The sequence below is a fragment of the Tursiops truncatus genome, chromosome 11 (assembly GCF_011762595.2).
Source record: "Tursiops truncatus isolate mTurTru1 chromosome 11, mTurTru1.mat.Y, whole genome shotgun sequence".
Taxonomy (NCBI): domain Eukaryota; kingdom Metazoa; phylum Chordata; class Mammalia; order Artiodactyla; family Delphinidae; genus Tursiops; species Tursiops truncatus.
In genome coordinates, this window is record NC_047044.1 from 64,129,988 (window position 1) to 64,156,471 (window position 26,484).

The window sequence follows — 26,484 nt, forward strand, 5'->3', positions numbered from 1 at the left end:
CTGCTCTCCTGTCTTACCTCGATTTTTCTGCATCTAATTGGTGAGGTCAATTAGATGACTCTAATTGACTATCCGTTAATGCAGGGATGACTGCAGGGATGACTATCCCGCCGGGATGACTATCCGTTAATGCAGTATCTAAACTATGAATTAATAGACACGGGATAAGAGGGACTCTGCTACGCATCAAATGCATAAGGTTTAGCACGGAACACAAATTCTGGCTGCCCAGAATTCTGAGCGCTACTTCTCCCCCCAGCTCACAGGTTTATCTCTCCTTCTTTACAGTTTGTTGGCTATGTTCTGGATAGCGAGATTGCTGGGTAAGTAATCTCCAAATCAGTGAATTTTTTGCCTCCCACATATAGGTTCAGTCCCAGTCTGAGTCACAAATTAGGGGTTTTTAAATTGTAGATGTTTGGATTCATGGATGGGTAAAATATTAATACTGGTATTTTGTTGACTTTAGAATTTAAATAATTTCCATAGTTTATTGTGGCTTTGTCAATTTAAATTTTATTTTGCGTTTGTCAATTCTCATCTCTGATGAAAAAACTTCCCCCCCCGCCATGGGGAGTAGAGAACTAAATTTTGTATTCACAAATGAACCATTATTACTGGCAAGACTCCAGAGCTCTTACATGTAGACACAGTTCACTGCAAAGATGAATCACAGAGTTAGAGGATGAAATCAAGAGCAACTTACCAACAGAAACAGGTATAATTTTTGTCCACTGATCCAGATCACTTGGAAATAGGCTTCAATTTTTGCATCTATTTTAGGGTTTTCACCCCAACCCTTTTTTTTTTTTGGTTGAACTTTTATGGCCACTTGTATTTGAGGTCAGTTGTATACATGTCTAGATTTGCTTGTATTGTATTGCTTGTATCAGAAAATATGTATTGCTTGTATCAGAAAATAAATCATATTTTGCATCTAAATGTAGTAGTCCACACGGGTTTTCTTAAATCCTCCTATGTCCTAAAATTGTGCCAGGTGACTGTGCTTGTCCCCAAGGAGCTTCTAGGCTGATTAGTAAGATAAGACCAATGAATACAGGGGGAGGAGGGAATGAAAACCACACAGAAAAGTATGTAGCTTAGAATATAGTCGTGGGTACAGGCTATAAGTGCCCGAGGGATTCAGAAAGGCAGGGAGACATTGCATTCTAGAGATATCAGAGAAGGCTCTCAGAGGGGCGTAAACGCAGGGGGTCTTGAATAATGTGTGAGATTTGGTCATTCTACCTTCCAGGTGGAGAAGATAGGACCCAGGGCTCCAAGCAGGGCATGGGACAGACACCTCAGGGGGTGAGACTGGCCTTCTCCCAGCTGGGGCTGGGGAAAGGCTCAGAGCTTAAGGCAAGGTCTTGAACAGGAGGATGGGAAAAGAGCCAAGGAAGGCCCATGGCAGGTAGAGGAGAAGCTGGAACCAGTGCTTTCATCCTTCACCCACCTCCATCCAGACTAGACAAAGCGTGGAGGTTATTTCTTTAAACAATGCAAGTTCCTTCACTCTCGAGCCAGCACACTTGCGCTGAAGTTAAACTCTGCACACTTGGAATTCAGGGCTCTACTCTGAGAAGCTTCAAAGCCCAAGGCGGGGTGGAGAGAGGGAGGAAAACCCCAGAGCCTCCTGTGAAGACTGAGGCCTGGGTGGAGAAGCAGCTTCTAAGCTCTTTCAGCTTCAAGGAGGAAAGCGCTGCAGAAACCCCACCACTGGGGAGGGGATTTCTGGTTAAGTCACACTCCAAATTCTGAGTTGCATTAAAGTTTGCCTTTTTGCCTAAAGTTCTTTGGTGGGGGGGCAGGCTTACAATCCTCAGGGATAGAAAGCTGTCCAGAGGAAGAAGGCCTGCTTGGGGGCTTTTCCTCCCTGGTATTAATGGAGACACCTGGGGCCAAGAGAGAGCACAGCTGAGCCCTTCTCCAAGGCGGCATTTGGGCCAAGGTGCCAGAAGGGCGCTCACCGGGGAAGGTGAGATGAGGTGGGAAGTGAGGGCCAGGGGGCCACCTAGGGAATTCTGGCTTCTCCTCTGGCTCACAGAACTCGGTCCAGCTGGAGCAGCCTCCTCCCTCCCTGGCCAGAGCTGCTCAATCCCGGCCGGCAGGGCCCACTGCCCCCGCCCCGCCCCCCGGGACTCCCGGACCCCGGCCAGGAAGAGCAGACACCGAGTTTGAGCCTGGAACTACACAGTCCCCCACCTCGGCCGCGCGCACGGTTTAGTCTCGCCTCCCTCGGTGCTCTGTGTCTCCTCGAGCCCCCTCCCCAGGATCGGACGCCGCCCTCCACACCTTCACACAGGTCCCCCTCTGTGCTGTAACACACCGGCCCCTTTCCTGGCGCTCGGCTCGGGTCAACGCCTGCTGAGGTTCCAGACGAGGCTCATTCATCGCATAGTTGGATGGGGGAGGGGTTGGGGGGCTGTCCTTCTGAACCTCCAGGTGGGAGCCCAGGGGCCAGGTGCCCCGAGAAGCTGCTAGAAGATAGGTCGGGACGACGCCCCCAAACTTAGCCCTGCTTGCCAGTCTCCAAGATTTAGGGCTCCAGTTACTTCGTGGGCTCCCCCTGCGCCCTTCCCCTCGCCTCCCGCCCAAGGTCCCAACGCGATGCCCCCTCTCTCCCTCCCCCGCTGCTCCTTTCTACGCTTCCCCTCCTCCCTCCCAAGTCTTTTCCGTCCACGGTCTAGGGCTCGCAGCCTGCGCCTCTGCAAACACCCCCCGCCCCTCCAATCCGGGCAGAACTCCGAGGGGAGGGGCCGGAGGCCCCCCTTCCCGCCTGTGGTCGGAGAGGGCAGCGCCGCAGCCCCGGGTGGAGGGGAGTACAGGGGCCGTCTCTGCGCCCCGCCCGATCAGGCCACTCGGCACACTAGGGGTGGGAGGCGGGAAGCAGGGCTAGCGGAGAGGGGGGTCCGGCCCGGGCAGGTGCGGGCTCTGGCTGGGCCCGGGCGGGCTCCGGGGGCGGGGTCTCAGGTTACAACCCCGCGGGGGGCCGGGGGCGGCCCGCGGTTTGGGCGAGTTCTCCAGCCTCGAGTAGAGCCGGGCGCATATAACGGGCGCCGCGGCGCAGAGAAGACGCAGAGCGCTGCTGGGCTGCCGGGTCTCCTGCCTCCTCCTCCTGCTCCGAGGGGCCTCCTGCATGAGGGCGCGGTAGAGACCCGGACCTACGCCGTGCTCCTGCCGCCTCGCTGCGCTCCGCCCGGGCCCGGCTCCGCCAGGCCCCGCGGTGAGCCATGATCCGCCTCGGGGCTCCCCAGACGCTGGTGCTGCTGACGCTGCTCGTCGCCGCTGTCCTTCGGTGTCACGGCCAGGATGTCCGTAAGTTGCCCACAGCCCCTGCCTGCCACCCTTCTGTGCCGTCCCGCCGCATCCTCTTGCCTGGCCCTCTCGCGCTCTGGAGCCTGCGGATGCGCAGAAGCTCATCGAGTGGAGCTCTGCAAGTCAGGGGCTCTGTCCGAGCGTCCTCCGTGCCGGTCGTGGTTGGAGGCATTTGCAGGTCCCTGCGTTGCAAAGGAATACTAAACAAGCAAAGCGTCGGGTCCGAGGTTTGCGCACAGATTTTAAGCGCGCTCTTTCCCACCAGCTTTGATAATTAGGCGCACACGCACACGACTTGGCTTTCCGAAGCACTCAGAGTTCAGCAAAACAGGTTGCGGCCCATCGAGCTTAGGAGAAGTAGGAGAGAAAGAGCGCGAGCAAAGGAGCGAGCGAGCGCCAAGGGGTTGACGGCCCAGTAGTGTCCAGGGGTTGGTGCCGGGGGTTTCAAAGGGAAGTTAGACAAAGGAGATGCTCGGAAACTGGTGGGCTGAAATCCGAGGCCACAAAGAAGGGCTTCGGAGAGACACTCTGCGACCTCATCGCCTCTCGCGGGTTTCCTCCCCCTCACGGCTGGCCCAGGAGCAAAGTGCAGCCCTCTTCGCATCTCGGCTTTCCCCTTGCCTCTGAAGGATACAGAAACTTCCCGTAGGAGAGGCCATCTGAAAGGCGATAACATTCCAACCAGACCGTGCTTTTCAAACGCCCAGGAAAATAGCGCCCTCTCCCCGCCGTCTTCCCCCCTAACATCCCCACCCCCGCCCAGGTACTACAATGAGTTACTTTTCTAAAAGTTTCTGGAAATAACCGAGGCTCTGCCAGGTGTGTGTGTGCGCGTGCGTGTGCGTGCGTGTGTGTGTGTGTGTGTGTGTGTGTGTGTGTGTGTGTGTGTGTGTAGCAGAGGAAGGAGACACGGTTGGTCGATTGCTATAACAATTTCAACCGAATAGAGTTAGAGACGGCAGTTTTACAGTCTGGTCCAAAGGCGGTTCGAACCGCACCTTTCCATCGCCTCCTTTGGTGAAGTCTCACTGTCTGGGATTATATTTAGGACAAATGAAGCCTGGAAAGTGTATTAGGTAGAGAAGTTATTTCTTTTCCCACGTGTTTGGGCACGTTTCCGACGGCTGGGATTCCAGCCCTGTCTTTGTATGTTACAAATTGTAAATCAATCGCAGGGGAAATTTTTTGGCGGGGGGCGGGGGGGGGAGTAATGGAAGTCAAAGTCCGTCTGCCGACGAGGCTGTCTGCAATCTCATCTGCCACTAGGCTATCTGCAGACACAGTTTAGAAGGCTGCGGACCCAGAAGGACTTTCCATGCATTAGGGTGGTTGACCGGGACTGGGGCCCGCGGTGCAGCTGCAGGGAGCCCCGGGCAGGAGATTTTGGTCAGGCTGTCGGATGGTGCACTAAGCTGGAGGCCCGCTCCCGGGTACTTGTTGGAATACGGTGCGTCTATAAGTGGCCCCAGCTCGGACTGACTATATATTTGTCCTAAATTTGCATGTACACACTCACAAAACTGTCTTCTTGACCGACCTCTGCCTCAGTTCGCAGTGGAATTAGCTAGGTGACTCTAAAATAACTCCCCAATTCTCCATCTGGTATTAGAGGCTCTCACTTAAGTGGCAGAGCGTCTCAGCGCCGCAGCCTTCCTAGGAGGTAGTGAATTCCACAGTTTCTTGGGCCCAGATCTTCCAGTCGATCCTCCTCCTCCCCAGGGGGAGTGCTTTGGAGCCGCTGACTTTGCACCCTGGCGCATCCCGGCTCCGTACCCCCCTACCCCGGGTCAGCGGACCCAAAGACGTGACGTGGGGAAAGACGCAGTCTGCGTGGACATCAGGAATGTCAGAAACCTAGAACTCTGGCACGACCCTCCTCCCCATCTTTCCACAAGTTTGAGAAACTTATTGGCTGCGGCGTCTTTGACCCACATCTGCATTTCACAGCCCTCGCCTCTGAATGTGCCCCTCGGCTCAGGGGAGAGACCTCAATCCTCCATTGTGAGGCTTGTTTGCGTTGGGAGATTGGCAGCGATGGCTTCCAGATGGGGCTGAAACGCTGCCCGTATTTATTTAAACTGGTTCCTTGCGGAGACCTGTGAATCGGGCTCTGTGTGCACTCGAGAAAAGCCGCATTCATGAGAGACGAGGTCCGGTGGGTTCCCCAGGACTCCCCGACCCCCTCTCCCACAATGCTCCCCTGTGCCCGCCCGCGGACACCTCCCGGGCTCCAGCCCTGCGCAAAGCGGCTGCGAAGCAAAACAGTTCCCCGAAAGAGGTAACTTTTTAATTGGCCTGCTACAAAGAATCACTTATGTGGCGCTGCGGTAATGAGGGGAACCCGATCAGGCGCGCCGGGATGCTATCGGCAGCCGTTTCGAACGGCAATTATGGTGGCGCTGGGCTCCTCCGTCCACACCTAGGGGATCCGGTTACGGCGCTGGCTCCTTTCTGGGGCAGTCATTTTATCCCACTTTTCACCCTCCCAGTGTCTGTGGGCGAGCCGTGTCCAGAGCCGCAGCCACAAAGAGTCACCCGACGGCTCTCACGCCCAGCGCTGCGGCCCCGCCCCTGCGCCCGCTCATCCCCGGCCACTCTTCCGAGGGAAATCTGATACGCCTTCAGGGTGCACCCCGCTCTCCCAGCACTTTACTCTCTTCCCTCACGGCCCCTCTTGGGCTTGGGGGGGGGGTTCTTCCAGTCGCTCTCCCGCAGCTCGCTTTCTACAGCTCCACCTATATATAGCGGTGCGTGCGCCCCGGCAACAACTGTATATACCCTAGGCTCCCTCTCCCCCCCTCCCCTCCCCGTGATTATCTCGCCTAAAGGCTGGGTGGAAAAAAAAAAAAAAGACAGAAAGAAAGATTTATCTTTCAGTCTCCTTAAAGAGCACGGGGCGGGCCGTTTCTCTCTCCGCCCACCTGGTTTGTGGCCCTTTCCTATTATTCAACCCCCGCAGTCGCCAGGGCTTTGGGGATTTTGATGAGAAAAACAGCACTGGGCGCTCCCCGGCACGTGGCGCGGGCTCGGCCGCGCTTGGCGCTCTCCGGAGCGCTCTTGTCAGCGCAGGCTTCGTTTGCAGGGCGAATTCCGGAAGGCAGGCCGCTTGTGGAGAGGGACTAGTGCATGCCGTTCTTGGGCTGCGTTCCTGGAGGAGGCCAGGCCTGGATTGGCTAATCTTAGCCCGGACCAGGCATTCAAAGCCCCCTCCACACACCCCCTTCCTCCAAGCTGGGCTGCTGTCTTCAGATGGAAGCAAGGTCTCTCCAGAGACGGCTGCAGCTGGAGGTCAGCACCGGCAGCGGCAGCGGGCGGGGTTCTTTGGCCCTGCTTGCCCCCCCAGGGCATTTTGTTATACCCTTGGGTCCCAGGTGTATTGTTTAACTGGGCCTATGCCCCTCCCCAAATTGGTCCTAATCCTGATATGATTTAAAGAATGGAAGAAGATCCTAATTGTCACAGCTCCTCCTCTCACACACACCCCACCCCCATACATCACTTTGGGAGCCTGGCTCTTTGCAGAGTCTAATTTTTGTGGGTAGAATTTGCTGCACGCCTTCTAAATTTTAGCTGTCAGTTGTATTTAGCTAGATGCACGAAGACAGTAGGCATAGTCAGTCCCCCTCGCCTTCCCTGCTGGCTCAGGATTTCCACTGGTGAATAGACAGCAGAGTGCAAGGCACACACCAAATGTTTGTTGACTCCACGGAAGAATGAACGATGTCTTAGAAAAATCATTTTCAAGTTCTCTGTGTTCGAGTGGCCTGAGCCCACCTCCTTCAGCATTCGAATTATGTCGAGTTGACTTGCAACCTCTTTCTCTTTTTCCCTTCTGACTCCTCACCCCCTCCTTCCCTTGGCTGTCTGCTTCCCCTGCCCCACCCCCGGTGCAGAGAAGGCTGGCAGCTGTGTGCAGGACGGGCAGAGGTATAACGATAAGGATGTGTGGAAGCCCGAGCCCTGCCGGATCTGTGTCTGTGACACTGGGACTGTCCTCTGCGACGACATAATCTGTGAAGACATGAAAGACTGCCTCAGCCCCGAGACCCCCTTCGGAGAGTGCTGCCCCGTCTGCTCAACTGACCTCACCACTGCCAGTGGTCGTAATTTATTTATTTCCTGTTCCACATAAATAAATTACTTGCGAGGGCAGCAAATGCCCTGCCATAGATGCCAGTCATCTCTGCGAAGCAGAGGGGCTGGTTATCCATGGGACCCCAGCAGCTGAGGCTGAAAGGAAAGGCCATTTCTCGCTGGCAGGTTGACACTGAGTGAGCCCGACACACTAGAGGGGTCCTTCCTCACCCAAACGCTACGCTTCCGAGACATGGAGGACAGAGGTGATTCCACACAGGTATCCTCACTGGAATCACCTCTGCAGATCCCTAGCGCCACCGTGGAGATGCAGTGCTCCTTCTGGCCAAACCGCAGACTAACTCCTCCTCCGGTACCCACACCTTGGCTTCTCTGTAGAAGGCCTCAGACGTATGGTCTTCAGTGTGGAGCGAGCTCTGCTGGCCAGCGGGCAGACAGGGAGGGCAGGCCCCCTTCTTGAAATATGGACCACGCGTGGCCGTTTCCTTTTGGTTTTGCCTCTGTTGGCGTTGACTGCCAGTTAAGAAGCAAGTTCCTAGGAGAAGGGCGGAGATGGGGCTGGGACAGAGCCCCGCGTGCCTGCGCCCTGGTGTGTTGTTAACTCCCAGCTGGAACCAGGGCTGGCGGGTGTGCAGGTGACCCCTCCTCAGCTCTGGAACACATGCCCTATCTCCCTGGAGGGTGGCTGGGGACACACATCTAGGCCTCTTGGGTGGCCCTCACTTTTCCCTTCCTGCTCAAGTAGACAAGACAATTGAGAGGGAAGCGAGCAGTTGCCTTTCCTTAACACTTCACCCACCCTGGAAAGCTGCTTGGGGAAGCTGCTTTGATGGTCCAGATTCCCAGATCATTTCTGAGGGGACCTGTGTGAGTGAAGCGTTGATCACCTTTACGACTTCGCTGCTGCAGAGGGGGAAGGGGTTATTGACTCGGGGTGGCACTGGCTCCAATGCCCTCTGTAACTCCTGTGCTCTGCTGTTTTTTGTGCTTGCTTCACGGAGATCCGGCTTGAATGTAAGACCTTTCTAACTACCTAACTCTTCTTCTGGGGTGGAGGAGGTTGGTGGGGGGTGGGGTGGCGCTTGGGCTACAGAGGGGCTTCTTACCCTGTGAGGAGGAGAAGAGACTGAACCTCCCAGTTTCGGGCGCTTTCTTTCTAGACGGCTGATTAGATCTTGAATTCTTCCTTTTCTCTTTGTACCACCCCTGCTCCGTTCTTGTGCATGCTGACTGCCTTTCGAATAACAAAGTCTGCGTCATCTCCATTCCTCATGGGACCTCAGCAACTCCAGGACCCCAGTGACCCTAACACCCCAACAGAGGGGTTCAGTGGAGTAACAGGAAGCTGCCTCCTTCCCTGGTTGTGTCCCTTTCTTTGTCTGAGCCGTTCAAGAGTGTCTAAGTGACAAGAAGTTGTACGTAACCATCTCATGGATCTTACATTTTCCTTCTCTATTTTTTCCATTTGCAGGGCAACCAGGACCAAAGGTGAGGATTTTTGTTGTGTTTTGAGCTTTCTTTTGCCTTTATAGTTCCTTCTCTAGGAGCAGTGCTATGCTCATTCAGCCTGTGGTCTTTAGACATCAACAGGGATCTGTTTCAGAGGGCATCTCGATGCAAGGGCTCCTGGGCAAGGTTGTGTGCTCGGGGCTTGGTGGGCTTGCTTGGCTCAATCCTGACAGTGTTTCGTGTTTCAGGGACAGAAAGGAGAACCTGGAGACATCAAGGATGTAAGTACGCATTATACTCCCACGTTGCATCTGCTGCTCTAACTGGGTCATGTCCTTGAGGTTCCCTCTAACTTGCCGTCCTGTGGGTCTCTCTATCACAGATTGTAGGACCCAAAGGACCTCCTGGGCCTCAGGTAAGAAAGGGAGAAACCCCTTCCTCCGTGTCTTCCTTGAGTTACTGAACTGCAGGCCCCTGGTCTGGCTGTCATCTCAATATTTTCTTCATTTTCAGGGACCTGCAGGTGAACAAGGACCCAGAGGTGATCGTGGTGACAAAGGTGAAAAAGTGAGTAGAGAAACAATGCTGTCTGACCCTTGTGGACTGCCAAGGTTCTCTAAGCTCCCCCTCCCCAAATGACTGACTACCTACCTCCTCAAGGGCAGCCTGTAGACAGATGGTTCTTGCATAAACACTGCTTCTCATTGGGGCCTTTTTCTCTTTCTGCCAAGGGTGCTCCTGGACCTCGTGGCAGAGATGGAGAGCCTGGGACCCCTGGAAACCCTGGCCCCCCTGGCCCTCCTGGCCCCCCTGGCCCCCCTGGTCTTGGTGGAGTAAGTATCCTTATGTCCCCTTCCTTCAGTCTGTCCCTCCAGAAGCGTGGCTTCTAAATTGCTAGTCACACTCACCTGGCTGGCTCCCAGGGCTGCCAGCAGTGTGTACACAGCCTGTCCATGGGCTTCTCCCCCAGGCCTATAATTTAGTGGAATCACATAGTAGGCATGAGACTGTGGCGCTAAGGGATGACTTTTTTCACTCACTGGGTTTCTGCAAAGCAAGTCTTCAGTTACCTGGCTTCCTGGCGTCTGTACTGTGTGGCTGATTCTTGGGAGTGGGTGTGGGGCTTGGGGGAGAGGATGACTGGGCACTTGTAGTTCCCTGGAAGAAGAGTGACCGCTGTCCTTGGAAGACATTGAATCTTCATCTTTGCCAAGTACATTCCAAGCAATTATTTATTCTCATGAAAGAGCCCCACTGAGCGAAGGTGTGTGGCTAAAGTCATTTTTGGAATCAAACCAATCAACAAATTATATTATTGCCCAGTTTTTGCAGGTTTGCCATTTTGATGTTTGCTATGATTTAAATTTTTAAACTTGAATGGCTCATAGATGCCTACTACATCCCCTGTTAAAATATTTCAAGACTGTTCATTTTAGTCTTTTGCTGGGCATTAAAGTCTTGGAAAAGAAAAAAAGAAACTTTAAAAGTGATATTTTTAGTTATATTTCTCAATTTATGTTAAATAACGTATTTAATATTTTAGAATTTTTTTTAAAAACTTATAAAATGAAATGCAAGTAATGGATACTCTTCCAAATAACACTTCATCTCCCAGGAAAATGACTATGCCACTGTCATCTAATAACCCATTTCCAAAACAATTTTTCAGGAATCATTAGTAATTCAGATCAAGGCTAGGTTAGTCTCCAACAATTAGAATTTCTCTAAATAGAGTATTTTCTATCCAGATATAGCTTACCTAGCCAAGTAGGAAAAGCACAGGGCCTCCCAAGCTTTTCATGTTGTTGGGTTTATTTGCAGAACTTTGCTGCTCAGATGGCTGGAGGATTTGATGACAAGGCTGGTGGCGCCCAGTTGGGAGTAATGCAGGGACCAATGGTAAGAAAAAAACACCAGTTCTTTGCAGCCAAAATGGCAGGAGGTGGCCCTTATTAGAGCCAGGGACTCTGACAACCTCACTTTACAGGTAATTGCTTAGAGCAGCTCTTCCCCAACAGTTACGTAACCTCCCATTTAGCTAGCCCAAAGCATTTGGGTTTTAACGGCGATGGATGCCAGTTTTAATGATGCGCTGGAGTGACTAAGAAGAATGAGGATGGAGAGAGGCATATAGGCTGATCTGTCAGAAGGCCAGTTGCTATTGCTCTTGGAATGAGAACTGAAGAATGCAGACAGCAGCCACTGTTCTCCGGCATCCACAAGACTTCCAGCAGGAACTCTCAGCCCTGCAGCTCCCACTTGGCACAGGCTAAATGAAACTCAGACTTTAGTAAACATGGCTGCCGTCCAGGGGAAAGCAAGGCCAGCTTCTCTGTCCAAATGGTACCTATAAATAAAAATAGATTGTTGCGAGGGGAGTGGGAAATGAGAGGGGGCCGCCACTGCAGGCCCCCTGCTCACAGAGTAACTCCTTGTCCTTTGTCTGGGCTGTTGGCTGGGAGGAGGTGGCACCCTGGAGGCTGTGGGTGAAGCATTTCCAGTAAAGCTCCTCATTTTCTGTTCCAATGCAGGGCCCCATGGGACCTCGGGGACCTCCAGGCCCTGCTGGTGCTCCCGTAAGTACTGGGCCTTTCCTTTTGGAAGGTGGAGACACAGATGCTTTCAAGCTCTCTGATGTCAGTTTGCGGGGGGCCAACCTGGTGTCCTCACCTTACTTTTTAGGGACCTCAAGGATTTCAAGGCAACCCTGGTGAACCTGGGGAACCCGGCGTTGCTGTGAGTACCTCCGTGGGCCCTGCCCTCCTTGGGGGGAGCTTCCAATGATGTACCGCTCCGACCCCGATCCTGTCGCCTCCCGGGCTCTGCCCAGCACTTTCCACGGTGGAGGGCTCAAAGGAAACCCAGAGGTCCCCTCTTAGCTCTGGGGGAACAGAGAGCCAGATGTGGCAAGAACCACCCAGGACTCTGTCATCTCAGTCCTTTTTCTGGGTCACCCCTGGCCTGTGCTGTCCACTGCCTCCCACTATGATCTGCTCTCTCTCAGCACAAAGTGGGTTCTTCCATCTTTTTTTTAATTGGAGTGTGGTTGAATATTTTGGCCAAGCTGCGCGGCCTGCCCACATGCAGGATCTTAGTTCCCTGACCAGGGAGCAAAGCTGCAACCCCTGCATTGGAAGCATGGAGTCTGAACCACTGGACTGCCAGGGAAGTCCCAGGGTTCTTCCATCATTTTTTCCTTATAGAGGAACTAGCTTCCAAAAGCTACAATCCCCAAATTTTGTCCACTGATTGGGTGTCTTCCCCCTCCAACCATCTCTTAAACTCTCCTATTTCGTTCGTAGGGTCCCATGGGTCCCCGCGGCCCTTCTGGCCCCCCTGGAAAACCTGGTGACGATGTGAGTACACCTGAGGAGTCAAACAAGTGGCCGCCTCACTTGAAAGGGCCCAGAGAGGGGGTGCTGGGCAGCGATACAGAGGCACCCTCGGCTTGACCCAAGGGAGAGGCAACCTGAGGGGCAGAGCTGGTCTGTTGGAGACTCGGACTCCGCCTACTGTCCACATTTCCACTGGCAACTTAGCTTGCAATTGCCTTGGGGACTGCTTTGGACCCACTGGGAAGGGAACTAATTAAAACATCATTAACTCCTGGAAGGGAAATAGAGAAGTGAGAGAAGGGAGAGGGAAAACACAAGGGGAAAGATGTAGAGAAGGAAAAACAAAGAAAGAAACACTCAACAGCCCGACATTATCTTAATTGTAAATGAGTTAGGAAAAGCTCAGCCTGAGTCAGGATGTCTGCAAGGGATGCAAACGAAGGGAAGAGACAAGAGTTGGCACTCGTGAATCCCATTAGACAGTGAAAGTCTCTGAGGTTAGGGGGCCCTAGGCCAGTCAGCAGTGCCTATGAGAGGAGACAGGGAGCCCACCAGGGGAGCCTGGAGGCCGTGGGGTTGGGGACAGAGGAGCTTGCCCAGGGCACAGGCAGCTGTGTGAGAGAAGACACGGTGAGCCAGGGAAGGCATTCGGGGAAGTCTGGGACCTGAAGGAGCGGGGTGGAGATGAGGAAGCAGGTGGGCAAAGGCATGGCGGGCTGGGAGGAGAGACGGTGCTCCAGAGTATGCCAGCTGTGCTAACGTGTCTTCTGAGGAAGCTGAGGTTCATCTCTCTCCCTTCAGGGTGAAGCTGGAAAGGCTGGAAAACCTGGCGAGAGAGGCCTTCCGGGTCCTCAGGTAAAGCCCCACCTTCCCCAGCTTCCAGCATCATTCCCAGAGTCTCCCTCCTTGCGGCCAAGGCAGTGGCCTCCCGCCCAGCTCACCCGGTTCCGTTAGCTCACTCCTAAAGGTCCAGCAGTCTCCACGTACATCACACCTTCATGCTGATGACCATGTCTCTGAGCCTACATGGGAGTTGTTCAGACCCACTTTGCATAAGAAGGGGTGAGGCACAGTGAAGGGGATTCTGGGATTGACTGAAAGATGGTCCCAGTACTGGGCTTCCACTGCTCCCTGGCTCTGAGGGCTCTGTAGCAGCCCAGGGCAGTCTTGACCCGGTTCTGCTCGGTGCCCTGAGAATCTCTTCTTTGGATTGCAGGGTGCTCGCGGCTTCCCAGGAACCCCAGGCCTTCCTGGTGTCAAAGGTCACAGAGTAAGTATCATGGGTTGAGGGTGTTGGAAGGAAGGGATTGACCAAGGGAGAAAAAGGCTTTTGAGGACATGAATCTTCCTATTTGGCTTCCCCAGAAGTGCGATTGAATGTCTTCTCTTGTCCCGTAGGGTTACCCAGGTCTAGATGGTGCTAAGGGAGAAGCTGGTGCTCCAGGTGTGAAGGTAAGGACCAAGAAGCACACGGGGATAGGGGACGGACAATGGGGAGATGGTACTGAGCTCAGTGGAGTTAGGACACCTGAACAGCTTGGGTTAGGACAGCCAGTCCTACGTCCTAATGTACGAACGGCAGTTCTGGAAAGCTCTGGGAATTGTCCCTCACAGAACTAAAGTTTGGGGGTGTCAGTGCTAGCTGAGATGACCAGAGCTTTCAGCTTCTTCCAGGGGAGTTGTCTGGGGGCTAGCACTGGGGTCCCAGTCACTGACCCTCTGCCTCTGTTTTCCAGGGTGAGAGTGGTTCCCCAGGAGAGAACGGTTCTCCAGGCCCAATGGTGAGTATATGAGCATTCCCCCCGGGAGGGCCTCTCTAGACACTCTTCAGATACCTTCTAAAGCCTGGCAGGTGGCTTCACCGTAAATGCCATGGCTCCCTTTATGCAAAGTAGATACTCAGTTTTTTAGATTGATCTGATTATGAGCAAAAGGCAAAATGTATCAAGTAGATGATTTGGTCAAGGTTTCACCAACATTTCCTTGAAATAGCCCTGTTAGCACACTTGAGGCGTGCTTCAATTTTTACAAATTTCGTTTATTTTCAACATTTGGGGGAGCACATCTATTGCAAGAAGCAAGACGTGCCTCGAACAGGGCTCCCAGTAGGTAACCACAGGCGCACCTGTGTGCTCTGCCGTGGCAGAAGAACCTTTGGTGTGATAGGAGCGTCCTGAATCAGGAAGGTGAGGTCAGGGGCATCCACACCTTTGCCTCCTGGGCACTGCACGCTCCCTCCCCTCAGGTGTCCAGGAAGGGCCTGCAGGTTAAGTGATGGTGCAGAGTGTCCTTGAGTCAACTCATGCTTGTGCTGTCCTGGTGTGTGTTCCAGGGTCCCCGTGGCCTGCCTGGTGAGAGAGGACGGACTGGCCCTGCTGGCGCTGCGGTGAGCAATTGACAAGACCAAGAGCCACCATTTGTCCAGCACTTTCAAGTTTACAAGGCATTTGCATTAGGGTTATTCTGCCTGACCCTCAAAACAAGCCTGCGAGGTGCAGAGGGTATCGTCCTCCCATGAGGATTCACTCCAGTGTGCCCGTCACAAATTCCCAGGCTGGGTCTGCAGTCGGGGGACTGGGCGTGGGCCATGGGAGGGCTGGGTGGTAAGGGCAGGAGTATCCTTAACCTGCCTCGATTATTCAGGTAATCCCCTCAACAGCCCCACCTGCTCCCCATCAACCCCGTTCCAATTTATGGACAGACTTTAGTTGGCTAGAGTACTGTGCTCCTTTTTGTTCTTTCTGGTTGCTCAGATGCTGCCCTAGAAAAGTCTTAACAGTCCAGGGTCAGCTCACATCCTTGACATTGGTGCACCGCTGATGACACTATGACATGCCAGTGGCCACCACTTCACGCACACTCCCTCTGTTTAATACCTGAGATGCTTAGTCTCATCCAATCTTCCCTCATATCCTGTGAGGTAGATTCTATTGTCCTCCCCATTTTAGAGGAGAAGAAACTGAGGCACCGAACGGTTAAATAGCTTAAGACAAACTATACTTTGCAGCCTCAGACTCTGGTGGCCTCTTCTTAATGGGGGAAGTTAAGAGCACGGGGATTTGCCATGGTGGAGGGTGCAGGTGTTTCGCTCTGATCCCTTAGCAATCGAGAGCCCTTGTGGGCGCCTGGTCAGGCGAGTGATGCGATGAAAGCTGTGTTTAAGAAAGATTATGCTCTCTTGTTGATTTCACACCCAGCCACCCGAGCCCTGAGGCCCCTCCTCACGGGTCCTTGCAGGACCGGCCAAAGTAAATCAGCTTCACTGGGTTTTACTGCTTTCCAGATAATGTATCTGTTTTGGCAGAAATTTCCCTCAAAAGCAGGTCAGTGAAATACCAAGCAGCCTCGACCCCCATTTGTCAGCCAGAGCTGTTGAAGTGGCTTGTCCCCGGGTCGCTTTGTGTGAGGGGATTAGAGAGCGCTGGACCTGCCGAGAAACACTGCGATTTTGGCAGGTTGTCAAGACGTGGCTTGTGGGGGCCATGGTGGCCAGACTCCGTGAGGGGCACAGATGAGCTGCACCCCTGTTTTCCCTCCTTCCCAGGCACCGTAGACCCTGCTTCTCGCTCCTTCTCACTGATTCCTGTCCCCACGGTAGTCAGGCTGGCAGGGTGTGCACAGGATTAGGCATAGAAGATTGACAATGTCACGTAGTTCCAAGCGCAGGTCAGGGTTCAAGGCCTGGCCAGGGACTGGGCTGGGTTGGCCTCTGCCTGCTGTGGTCACGTGCCCCCCACCTTGGGCCAGACGGTGCCCACTCCCCAGCCTTGCTGCAGGAGGAGCCCTGGATGCCCGCCCAGCTCTGGCCTCCCGGGCGGCACTGCAGCTCCCCCTCACTCACGGCCAGCCCAGGCCTCTCCTCTGGCTGACCCCTGGAGGGTGGGTGCTTCTCGAAGCGGCCAGGCTAGTCCAGAAGGGGCTCTGGCCAGTGCTGAGGCTTTATGTTCCCCGTGACACTTTCTTCGGTTAAGTCTTCTCTTCCCTGTTTAATGCCAGCGGGGAGAGTCTCAGGAGAAATGGACCATAGCCAGGAGGAAGAGTTGAGTCTTCTTTAAAACAGGAGCTCCCCCTAAACCATCCTTCTTCAGCTTCCAAGGAGAGGCAGAGGCAGGCAGACGGGGCTCAGCCGAGGTCCTCCAAGGACCAGGTGCCAGGCCCAGCTCCACCTAGCCTGACGGTGCCCTGGGCCTTGAGGGGCCCTGAGAGAGGCACGAGGGGTGCTCACCATAAACCCAGGAGAACACCCTCAAAGGGCAAGGCCTGCGGAGGAAATGCCGGCAGCCTTGCCTTCCTGTGAAGGAAGTCCTGGGGCAGATGTGGTCCTCGGGCTCTGCCCGGTGTCCCGTCCCCATCACAGAGCTGCTTCCTGGGCTGCTGGCAGATGTCCTGCAGCTTCTCTGTTTTCCATAGAAGCAGGTGGTTTTATGGGTTGGAGGATGGTGGGGCGCAGATCCTGGGGTTAACCGAGCCGTAACCAGGGAGGTTACCCGAGTCCGGAGAGTGCTTCTTGCTGTGACAGGCAGGAGGCACTCAGTCAGGGTCTATGCCTGGCTGTTTCGCTCTCCTTTGGCCCAGTTCACCGAACCTTTAAATGATAACTCAGCCTTGAAGTTAGGGATACTTGGGGTCTAAACGGAAGTTTAAGAAATGATGAAACAGGGATTCCCTGGTGGCGCAGTGGTTGAGAGTCCGCCTGCCAATGCAGGGAACACGGGTTCGTGCCCCGGTCCGGGAAGATCCCACATGCCGCGATGCGGCTGGGCCCGTGAGCCATGGCCGCTGAGCCTGCACGTCCGGAGCCTGTGCTCCGCAGCGGGAGAGGCCACAACAGTGAGAGGCCCGCGTACCACAAAAAAAAAAAAAAAAAAAAAAAAAAAAAGAAATGATGAAATAGCTGGAAAATCACCCAGGCTTTGTTAAGCTGAGAACAAGCCCGCTGCCCTCCCGGTTCTCCCAGCCGCCCTGGATGACCTGCCAGCCTCGTGCCCAGCCCTGGGGTACCATGGGGGTTGGGCTGAGGCAGGGAGGGACTGGACGTGTGCGCGCCTCTGACGGTGGCTGCTTCCTTCTCGCTCGCAGGGTGCTCGGGGCAACGATGGCCAACCCGGCCCCGCAGGGCCTCCGGTAAGTTCGCTTCAGCCCAGGCAGGTCTGCCTGCGTCCCAGTCAGCAGCCCAGTGAAGCTGCAGTGTTTACTCGGTACGCAAGCCATGCTCTGGCTTCTACTGGAAAGGAGGAGAAATAACTTTTCATTACTGCAAGAGCACGTTGAACAAGTTTTGAAGCAGCGGGTCATTTTTCTCAGCCACCCTTTCGGTAGTTTTCTTGAGGAGGGATAGAGAGGGAGGTGAAAATCGCCTGCTTCTCACCATGTATTTAGTCAGAAACCTGCTTTGCCTTGTGAAGCCAGGCTTGGGGACACTGGCAGTGGGGACAGTTTTCACCCAGGGACTTTCGGCCACAGGGGTGTAGGGCAATATTGGTACAAAGGTGGGACGGCACGTGAGGTGTGGCGGGGGGGGGTCTCACTCTGGAGGCTGGAGAGAGTCTGCCCGGAATCAGCATTCACCTCTCCATCCACTTGCTTCCTCCAGGGTCCCGTGGGTCCTGCTGGCGGTCCTGGCTTCCCCGGTGCTCCTGGTGCCAAGGTGCGTGTCCTGCCTGTTGTGTCAGGAAGCCCGCTCTCCCCGTAGCCCTTGCTGACTGCCCCCTGGATGACCCCCTTCCCCGCCCCCTTCCCTGCGGAGGCGTGTCCCCCACCCCCTCCCCACCTCCACTCTCCACGGAAAACGAGGAAAAAGCCAGGCACTTGGCAGAGTCACCAGCTGGAAGGGAGAGTAAGATGGGATGATAAAAAGCTGGAGATACAGTTACAGCTGCAGAGTGGGGCCAGGCAGCAGAAGGTGGGGAGACACCTGAGACCTGGGAGGGAGCAGAAGACCAGGAACCAAAGGGAAGAAGGCAGAGCTCAGCCGACTTAGACCCGGAAGAGAGTCGGAGGGAAATGGGCTCAGAGACGGTTCCACGCTTCCCTCTCGCCGCTGCCTCATTTGGGGGCCTCGGCTCTCCCAAGCCGTGTTCATAGAGTTCTTCCAAGGATTAACAGAGGCCAGTAGGAGGCCAGCCAGTTCAGGGAAAGGCCCCTGTGGCCCAGGAGGGATTCCAATGTGCGTGTGTCCCTGGGAGTTCTCTCCTGGTGCCCGCCAGGAGATGAATAAGGAACCTCCATGCGGTCACTGGCATCGGGTTGCTTTTTCCCTCCTGGGGTTTCCATGGCAACCAGACAGTGTCTGAGGCCCCAGGAGCCGGGTGAAGGAGACCCATTGTGAAGAGGGACAGCGGAAGGTGAGGGGGCCTGACCTTCAGAAAATAATAATTACAGCAGTAAAGCAAGAATGTTCTGAGAAGAAACCTGAGGAGGCTCTGCCCTCCCTCCAGGTCATCCGTCCTCCCCAGGGACTCCGCTGTCCAGAGAGACTAGATCGCAGCCAGTTGTAACTTTCAGGAAAAAATGAAAGTAAAAGCGGAGGCCGTTTTGGGAAAAGCAGTGTTGGGGTGCTGGACCCCGCTCGCTTCTGGCTCCCTGCAGACAGGCTTGGCCCAGAGCCCGGGTCACACATCAGCCAGATACAAGCCCAGTGATGCCCCGAGCTGAGCTGTTTGAGAGCCTCCGTGAAAGAGAAAATAGGAAGGGAAGGGGAGGTGGAGGTGCCTGGCCGCCTCAGCCACCTGTCCATCATCCCCACGACACTGGGCTGCAGGGTCCCCCAGCTTGGGCTTTTCTGAACGGTGCTGACGGGACGAGCACGATGCCCAGGCTGTGGCACGACACTGTGTGCTTGCCGTCGGTGGTCACCGGATAGGGGGCAGACGGAGAGTAGAATGGGTGGGGTCGGAAGTCATCAGGGCGGCGAGCTCAGCCAGGCGGCCCACGTGGGAACCCAGGTGCTCCGGAGCAGGGCTCAGCTTTTTGGTGCGTGTGTACAGCTTGCCCTGAGCTGTTGCTGGCCCACGAGGTCTCTGTCCCCCTGACTTGCCCTCACTCCACCCCTCCCTATCTCTTCCCAGGGTGAAGCTGGCCCCACCGGTGCTCGAGGTCCTGAAGGCGCCCAGGGTCCTCGCGGTGAAGCTGGTACTCCTGGGTCCCCCGGGCCGGCTGGTGCCTCTGTAAGTGTAGTTTCTCTTCCGCCTGAAGGGTCTGGGGCCTGAGGCCTTGGCACACTTGACTCCGTGCTTAGCTATGAGGGAAGTGGCGTCTCAATCATGAAACCTTCATTCTGGCTGAATGCCTGCCACCCCCTGCCCATCTCGACAGACATGTCTCCCTCCATCGCCCATCCTTCCCCTGAAATGTCCAGCAGGGCCATGCCTGGAATGGACAGCTGCTGCTGCAGCCCCTGGACCTGGGGCCTGGAGGGCTAGGAGATGGCTGGGGTTTACTCTTTGCTGCTTATTTTATAATGACAGTCTCCTTTTTCAGGGTAACCCTGGATCTGATGGAATTCCTGGAGCTAAAGGATCTGCTGTGAGTGCTGCCCTTGGACTTGGCTCCTCCCGGTGGGGTCAGTCCCTCCTTGCCCCCTCTCCTGATGCCTCTCTCTCTGCTCATGCTGATAGGGTGCCCCTGGCATTGCTGGTGCTCCCGGCTTCCCTGGGCCCCGTGGTCCACCCGGCCCTCAAGGTGCAACTGGTCCTCTGGGCCCGAAAGGTCAAACGGTAAGATCCAGGATGAGGCCAAGCGCCCCAGCGTCAAAACCGCCATCCCTCCTTCCTGCGCTCACACCATGTCCTTTGGTGGGGCGCCTTTAAGGGTTTCGGGAGGTAGGGACAGGGCCGTGGAGAGAACCGAGTGTGAGAACCTGCCTTTCTCCTTTGTTAAGGGTGAGCCTGGTATTGCTGGCTTCAAAGGCGAACAGGGCCCCAAGGGAGAACCGGTGAGTATCTGGCCACCACGCCTGGCCCACTGCCCACCTCTGCAGGAGCTCTGTCCCCTAATCCGGGTCGTCTCAGGCCGTGTCGGAGACGAGATATGACAAGGTTGAGAAGCTGTTACAGCTTCAGCTCCCATCATTGGCCTGACCAGCTTGACCAGTTTGAACTTTATACTCTCTCTCTTCCCCCTGGGGCACTTCTGCTCTCCCCCACCCCCCCACGCTGATCCTTTGTGGCCTCACTTCCCCAGGTCCCCCAGCCCTGAAACAATAGTCACAGCCACTTCCTCCACACACCAGGCTGGTGCTCGCCCCAGGGCCTGGCGAAGACTCACCCTGTTTCTCTTTTGTGCTGGTTCTCAGGGCCCTACTGGTCCCCAAGGAGCCCCCGGTCCTGCTGGTGAAGAAGGCAAAAGAGGGGCCCGTGGAGAGCCTGGTGGTGCTGGGCCCGCTGGTCCCCCTGGAGAAAGAGTAAGTGGGCCAGGAGTCCCCACGCTCATTGGGGTGTGACCTGGAGATGCAAGCCCGGTCCCTGTGGCTCTGGATCTTTGCCGAGTCTGTGGCCTCCTAGACGTCCTACTTCTCTTTTCTCCACCCACCACCATGGGGATAGGAAACCTTCTCCTTCTTTGTGTCCCTCCACCCCCCCTCCCGGGGATGGCATGAAATAGTTGCAGCTCCTTCCCAGAAAGGTGGGGACAGGCCCAAGAAGTTAATCGCTCAGAATCTTGCAGGCCGTAGCTACCGCACCCCAGAAATTATGGTTGGCGGGTTCGTAGGATGGACCCCCTGGGGTCTGGCGAGGCTCTCTGCAGCCGCGGCTGGGTCAGGGGCCACCCTGACTCAGTCTCTCCTCTCCACTTCTCCCTAGGGTGCTCCTGGCAACCGTGGGTTCCCAGGTCAGGATGGTCTGGCAGGTCCCAAGGTGAGTCGGGGCACAGGGGCTGGGGTCCCCACATCACTGGTCACATGGCTTTCTGCTGAGCCCCTGCCTCCTCTTGTGTAGGGAGCCCCTGGAGAGCGAGGGCCCAGTGGTCTTGCTGGTCCCAAGGGAGCCAATGGTGACCCTGGCCGTCCTGGAGAGCCTGGCCTCCCTGGAGCCCGGGTAAGTAGCAGAGCTGCTTTTGTCCTCGGCTTCTGACTTTGAGCAGACCCCTCATGCCCTGCCCCACCTGGTCCCTCCGCCCCTGTGCTGCCAGGTTTGGGCGGTCCTGAGGCTGCCCTGACACCCATCCTCTTCTCTCTCCTACACAAAGGGTCTCACTGGTCGTCCTGGTGATGCTGGTCCTCAAGGCAAAGTTGGTCCTTCTGTAAGTCCATCATCTGGGGTCGTTGGGAAGGGTTGGGGAAATCCTTCGGGAGGCAGATGGGAAAAGAGACAGGAGTTGGGTAGGGGCAGCCCGTGAATTTTGAGGATTGGGGTGGGGGACAGATGGTAGGTACTAGGGCCAGGTGTGGCCTGTGCGGTGGCTGTGAGTTCTGAAGATGCCACCCCCTCGTGCATGTGGGCCTTCTGTTGGAGGAAGACAAAGCATGATGTGCACTTTCAGCGACAAAACTTACAAGCGAAGGAGCGCCTTGTTGCCGATGGGGCCTGTGTGGGCTGCTGTTTGCGAACTCGGTCAATCCCACGTGCTGTCTGTCCGGCCAGTGCCCAGCCCTGAGCCTGCTACGTAGTAGCACTTAGTAGATACCGGATGGACAAATGTGGTCGAGCGTCCGTGTTCTGAGAATGGTGTCCTCTCTTTCAGGGAGCCGCTGGTGAAGATGGTCGCCCTGGACCTCCAGGTCCTCAGGGGACTCGTGGGCAGCCTGGTGTCATGGGTTTCCCTGGCCCCAAAGGTGCCAATGTAAGTAATCACCTGCCCTTCCATATGGTGCTACTACCTCCCTGCCCCTGGGGAAGGGGCTGGCCCTAAATAGTTATCCCAAGGGCCATGATGAGCGAATCCATGGTACCCTGGGCAGCTTGGACCTCCACGCCCCGTAGCAGGGAACGTGATCGGGGGAAACCCAGGGCTCTTTAGAGCCCTTGGGGCATCTCAGCCATGACGCTGATCCACGGGGCAGCGCTATCAGTTCACACCTCTGAGCGCAAGAGAGGTGCTGACACTTGGCTCTGGCCTTTGCTGTCCGCGAGGCAGTGACCTCAAGCCCCAATCTCCCAAGCTGGCCGTACCCCCGCTCCCACCACAGCCCTCCACCTTATGGCCCTGCACTCTTTCTTCCAGGGTGAGCCTGGCAAAGCTGGTGAGAAAGGACTGCCTGGTGCTCCTGGTCTGAGAGTAAGTACCCTCCCCACTGCCCATGTTAGCGTTTGCTGGACCCCTGCAAGGAGAGAGCAGCCCTATGGCACGCTTCTGGGGCCCCTAGCTGGCCGCGTGGATTCCCGCGGCTGAGCCCATGCTGCTCTGGGAGTCCGCACGGGGAGACTTCTGATCGCTGACAGCAGCCCAGAGAGATGGAGGAGGCTCCCATGCTGAGAAGGACCGAGGGAACGAAGGGGGCCGGGAAAGGACAGGAAGGGAAGGTGTGGAAATGGAGTTCAGGCAGGGGATCATCTAGAAACTCTGGGCCACAGAGTACACCTGCCTGGTCCTGGGATCTGTAGAACTGAAGAAGAGTGTATCATTACCTCACCCCTTTCTCTCCCCTCTAGGGTCTCCCTGGCAAAGATGGTGAGACAGGAGCTGCAGGCCCCCCTGGACCTGCTGTAAGTACCTGCCCAGCCTCTCCAGGTGGCCCGTGGGCAGGAGCTTTGTGGGTAGAGGTGGGGAGTAAGGGAGCTGACAGGTGTGGATCTGGGCTGATCCAGGACACCTGACCCAGCCTGAGCGGAGGCAGGGCGTCCCAGGAGGCAGCCTGGACCCCATCGGGGTTGTCAGGGGTGCGGGTCACTGGTGGGAGGACAGCGAGGCATGCACACCTTGCTTGGGCAGTGAGGCAAGGTGTCGCCTGCCCTCCTGCGGGCCGGCCCCAGGCCCCTGTAGGCCTAGATGAGGCTCCCAGATTCTCTGGAGGCTGGCTCAGCTCGCCTTTGTCTTCCTCTGCAGGGACCTGCCGGTGAACGAGGCGAGCAGGGTGCTCCTGGGCCATCTGGGTTCCAGGTAGGCGGCTGGATCCCGTCCACACGCAGGGCTCTGGGGCAGCAGCAGTGCCCCCTTGAGGGGGACCCAGGGATGAGTCTTCCCTGAACCCCCTCCCCTACACCTGCTCTCGCACTGTGCTGGCCTCCCTGCAGGGCGTGGCAGCAAACACACTCCTTTCCTAACCAAGTCACTTTGGCTTCTAGGGACTTCCTGGCCCGCCTGGTCCCCCAGGTGAAGGTGGAAAACCAGGTGACCAGGTGAGTTTGGGGCTCTTTGAACCTGTAGCCTGTTTAGGTGGGAAGATCTATTCTCATGCCCAGGAGGCAAGGGCAGGAGTGGGCACAAGGAGCCCCAGGAGGCCAGGGAATGTCCAGGACCTGCTGCCCAGGTCTGAGCTCAGCCCCCAGCAGGAGGGCAGCTCCGCCGAGGATCTGGGACAGAAAAGCCTCTGCTCTCTCACACATCCTTCTTCGTTCTTCAGGGCGTTCCTGGTGAAGCTGGAGCTCCCGGCCTCGTGGGTCCCAGGGTGAGTGTCCCGTCCACTGTTTCCGCGCGGCCTCCTTGGGCCTGCTCCCTCCCGTGTGGTTCTGCCGCGCATCCCAGCACAGCCGTCCTGGGTCTCCTCTCTCTTTGGGCCTCCGCCCCATCTCTCTTGCCTGACTCCTCCTTGGTGTCTCTGTCACAGGGTGAACGAGGTTTCCCAGGGGAACGTGGCTCTCCAGGGTCCCAGGGCCTCCAGGGGCCCCGCGGCCTCCCTGGCACTCCTGGCACTGATGGTCCCAAAGTGAGTGAGGCGGGTCCTGCTGGCGGGGGTCCTCTGGGCTGGAAGGGGAGGGGGCTCAGGGGGGATGAAGATGGAAGGAGGGAGGGATGGAGGATGAGACAGAAAGGGGTCTGGGCAGAGGAGGAAGGGAAGGAAAGGGGGCTTGGGGCCTGGGGGGCCCAGGGGAAGTGCTGCCTTCCACAGACTCCTCTCCCACCGCAGGGTGCAGCTGGCCCAGGTGGCCCCCCTGGGGCTCAGGGCCCTCCAGGTCTGCAGGGGATGCCCGGTGAGAGAGGAGCAGCTGGCATCGCTGGGCCCAAGGGAGACAGGGTGAGTACCAGGCTGAGCGCGCTTCCGCCACAGCTGGGCTTCCCCGCACTCCCTCCCGCTCCCCACGGCACCAGGCGGTGAGGGTCCCCATTACCCTCTTGAGGAACTTGGAGACCCCTCCCAGGCTCTCCGTTTGACCTTGAGTGACATCCTGCCTGACACTTCCCTCTGTCTCACTTCTGTTACTCCCCGTCACCCACCCTGAGACTGCAGCAAATCCCTCTTGGCCAGGCTCTGAGCTCTGCCTGGAGCCCCATTCAGGGGGGGCACTGAGCCGGCAAAGGGGATCTTGGAGTAGCTCCCTAAGGTGGCCCGTTTTTCTCTATCCCACAGGGTGATGTTGGTGAGAAAGGCCCCGAGGGAGCCCCCGGGAAGGACGGTGGACGGGTAAGTGGATGCTGGTTGCAGGCTCCCTGGGGTTGGGATGGGGACAGATGCAGGGGACCTCATGCACTCAGGGGACAGAGGGGCAGCGTGTGAGCGTGGTCTCTGCTCCTATCTCAGTTTTGTGGGCTGGGCAACTACAAGGACTTCCCTGTCAAAAGTGGGGGCCCCAGGGTGAGAGGGAGCTCTGGGGGCCACGCGAGGGTACACCAAGGTCCGTTGGGTGCAGCGTCTCCAGGCTCCCTGTTAGACTCCGCGTCCCTGGCTGCCTCTCCCTGCCCCTCACTCCGCCTTCTCTCCCCCAGGGTCTGACTGGCCCCATTGGCCCCCCTGGCCCGGCTGGTGCCAACGGTGAGAAGGTGAGTCGTGGATCCCTTTCCTCGCTCTGCCTCACCTCCCCCATCGAATCTCTTTCTCATCTCCTGCCAAAGACTGCTGTCTCTTCCCCTCGCTCCATACCTGTCGGCCTCCTGCCTTGCAGCGGCTGCAAGGAGTGGAGGGTGGGGGCTTGTTCTTAGAGGCAAAGTCATGGCCGTGTGCACCACCGAGGGAAGCAGTTGGATGGGGGTATGGGTGTCTTCAGCAAAGTCCCCGAGTAGGTGCAGGTATGGCCAAAGCAACAAGGGGAGAACATGCCACGGGTCGGAGGGGAGACCAGAGCCCCCGTCCCCCCGTCAGGGCTCTCTGGATGCACTTTGCCCTGGAAGGGCCCCCTCTCACCCTACGTCCCTCATCCTTGGCTTTTGTCCACCCCCCCCACCCGCTGACCCACTTTAGGGAGAAGTTGGACCTCCTGGTCCTTCAGGAACTGCTGGTGCTCGCGGCGCCCCGGTGAGTATCTGCCCCTGAGCCTGGCCCTGCAGGCCCCCCGGGCACGGCTCCCACCCTGCCCTCTGGGCCTGGGGGTGGGAGGAGAGATGAGAAAGGAAGGGAGAAGGCACGTTCCCCCCCCATGATGTGATCAGGGTGGAGGGCCTTCGGGTCCCCAGATCCTCCGACCGTGAGAGGCTTCCTGACCTGGGTCCCTTTATTTAGGACGGAGAGCCTCCCGACCCCCTTCTCTCTGAGGGTTACTGTGCAGTAGGCTAGGCTGGGCCAGAGCGGGCTCTGGGCTCACAGGAGGGAACAGAGCAGGCCGGCAGCTGAGCCTCACCCCTCCCGGCCCTCTTCTCTCACAGGGTGAACGTGGAGAGACTGGACCCCCCGGGCCCGCTGGATTTGCTGGTCCTCCTGTGAGTATCTCTGTCCACCCTCCCTCCCTCCCTCCCATGCCCTCCACTCTGGCCAGCTCGAGTCATTCCCAAAGGACACCTTCCCGCCTGCGGGGGAGGGAAGGACAGGATTTAAAGAAGAGGGAAGTGGCCCCTCTGCGTCCACATCTCCACAGCGATGTGACAGTCCTACCCGAGACTCGGTGTCCAGGCCCAGGGTGGACGCACACACTCACACAGTCCCTGGCCCCTTTGGAGGAAGCTCGAGTGTTTTGCCCGCACTCACTGGCCTCCTCCTTCCCGGAACAGGGTGCTGACGGCCAGCCTGGTGCCAAAGGCGAGCAAGGAGAGGCTGGCCAGAAAGGTGACGCCGGTGCCCCGGGTCCTCAGGGCCCCTCTGGAGCTCCCGGGCCTCAGGTGGGTAACGCTGAGCTCCCCCCCGAAACCGATCCCACACGGTAGGCGGTGCTGGGTGCCGGGAGAGGGGCCTGGGCAGGCAGAGGTGGCTAGGAGGCCTGGGGCTGCCCGCCTGTGTTTAGGGCCCTCCACCCAGCAGACCCTGGAGCCTGCTGCTGCAGCC

General features: G+C 56.8%; 1 protein-coding gene across 1 annotated transcript in view; it reads left to right on the forward strand.

Annotated features, from left to right (window-relative positions):
* The first annotated feature begins 2,740 nt into the window (after positions 1 to 2,740).
* The window catches only part of COL2A1 (collagen type II alpha 1 chain), a 30,934-nt gene continuing 7,190 nt past the window's right edge, over positions 2,741 to 26,484 (forward strand). Inside the window, exons 1-39 of the mRNA XM_073788764.1 lie at positions 2,741 to 3,318; positions 7,212 to 7,418; positions 8,885 to 8,901; positions 9,111 to 9,143; positions 9,245 to 9,277; positions 9,376 to 9,429; positions 9,594 to 9,695; positions 10,684 to 10,761; positions 11,394 to 11,438; positions 11,545 to 11,598; positions 12,165 to 12,218; positions 12,999 to 13,052; positions 13,414 to 13,467; positions 13,596 to 13,649; positions 13,934 to 13,978; positions 14,530 to 14,583; positions 17,277 to 17,321; positions 17,791 to 17,844; positions 19,265 to 19,363; positions 19,677 to 19,721; positions 19,814 to 19,912; positions 20,077 to 20,130; positions 20,491 to 20,598; positions 20,999 to 21,052; positions 21,134 to 21,232; positions 21,384 to 21,437; positions 21,879 to 21,977; positions 22,359 to 22,412; positions 22,787 to 22,840; positions 23,181 to 23,234; positions 23,420 to 23,473; positions 23,698 to 23,742; positions 23,902 to 24,000; positions 24,202 to 24,309; positions 24,643 to 24,696; positions 24,999 to 25,052; positions 25,471 to 25,524; positions 25,872 to 25,925; positions 26,214 to 26,321. Of these exons, the coding sequence (XP_073644865.1) occupies positions 3,234 to 3,318; positions 7,212 to 7,418; positions 8,885 to 8,901; positions 9,111 to 9,143; positions 9,245 to 9,277; positions 9,376 to 9,429; positions 9,594 to 9,695; positions 10,684 to 10,761; positions 11,394 to 11,438; positions 11,545 to 11,598; positions 12,165 to 12,218; positions 12,999 to 13,052; positions 13,414 to 13,467; positions 13,596 to 13,649; positions 13,934 to 13,978; positions 14,530 to 14,583; positions 17,277 to 17,321; positions 17,791 to 17,844; positions 19,265 to 19,363; positions 19,677 to 19,721; positions 19,814 to 19,912; positions 20,077 to 20,130; positions 20,491 to 20,598; positions 20,999 to 21,052; positions 21,134 to 21,232; positions 21,384 to 21,437; positions 21,879 to 21,977; positions 22,359 to 22,412; positions 22,787 to 22,840; positions 23,181 to 23,234; positions 23,420 to 23,473; positions 23,698 to 23,742; positions 23,902 to 24,000; positions 24,202 to 24,309; positions 24,643 to 24,696; positions 24,999 to 25,052; positions 25,471 to 25,524; positions 25,872 to 25,925; positions 26,214 to 26,321 (2,625 nt within the window). The 5' untranslated portion in view covers positions 2,741 to 3,233. The remainder of the gene's footprint in view (positions 3,319 to 7,211; positions 7,419 to 8,884; positions 8,902 to 9,110; positions 9,144 to 9,244; positions 9,278 to 9,375; positions 9,430 to 9,593; positions 9,696 to 10,683; positions 10,762 to 11,393; positions 11,439 to 11,544; positions 11,599 to 12,164; positions 12,219 to 12,998; positions 13,053 to 13,413; positions 13,468 to 13,595; positions 13,650 to 13,933; positions 13,979 to 14,529; positions 14,584 to 17,276; positions 17,322 to 17,790; positions 17,845 to 19,264; positions 19,364 to 19,676; positions 19,722 to 19,813; positions 19,913 to 20,076; positions 20,131 to 20,490; positions 20,599 to 20,998; positions 21,053 to 21,133; positions 21,233 to 21,383; positions 21,438 to 21,878; positions 21,978 to 22,358; positions 22,413 to 22,786; positions 22,841 to 23,180; positions 23,235 to 23,419; positions 23,474 to 23,697; positions 23,743 to 23,901; positions 24,001 to 24,201; positions 24,310 to 24,642; positions 24,697 to 24,998; positions 25,053 to 25,470; positions 25,525 to 25,871; positions 25,926 to 26,213; positions 26,322 to 26,484) is intronic.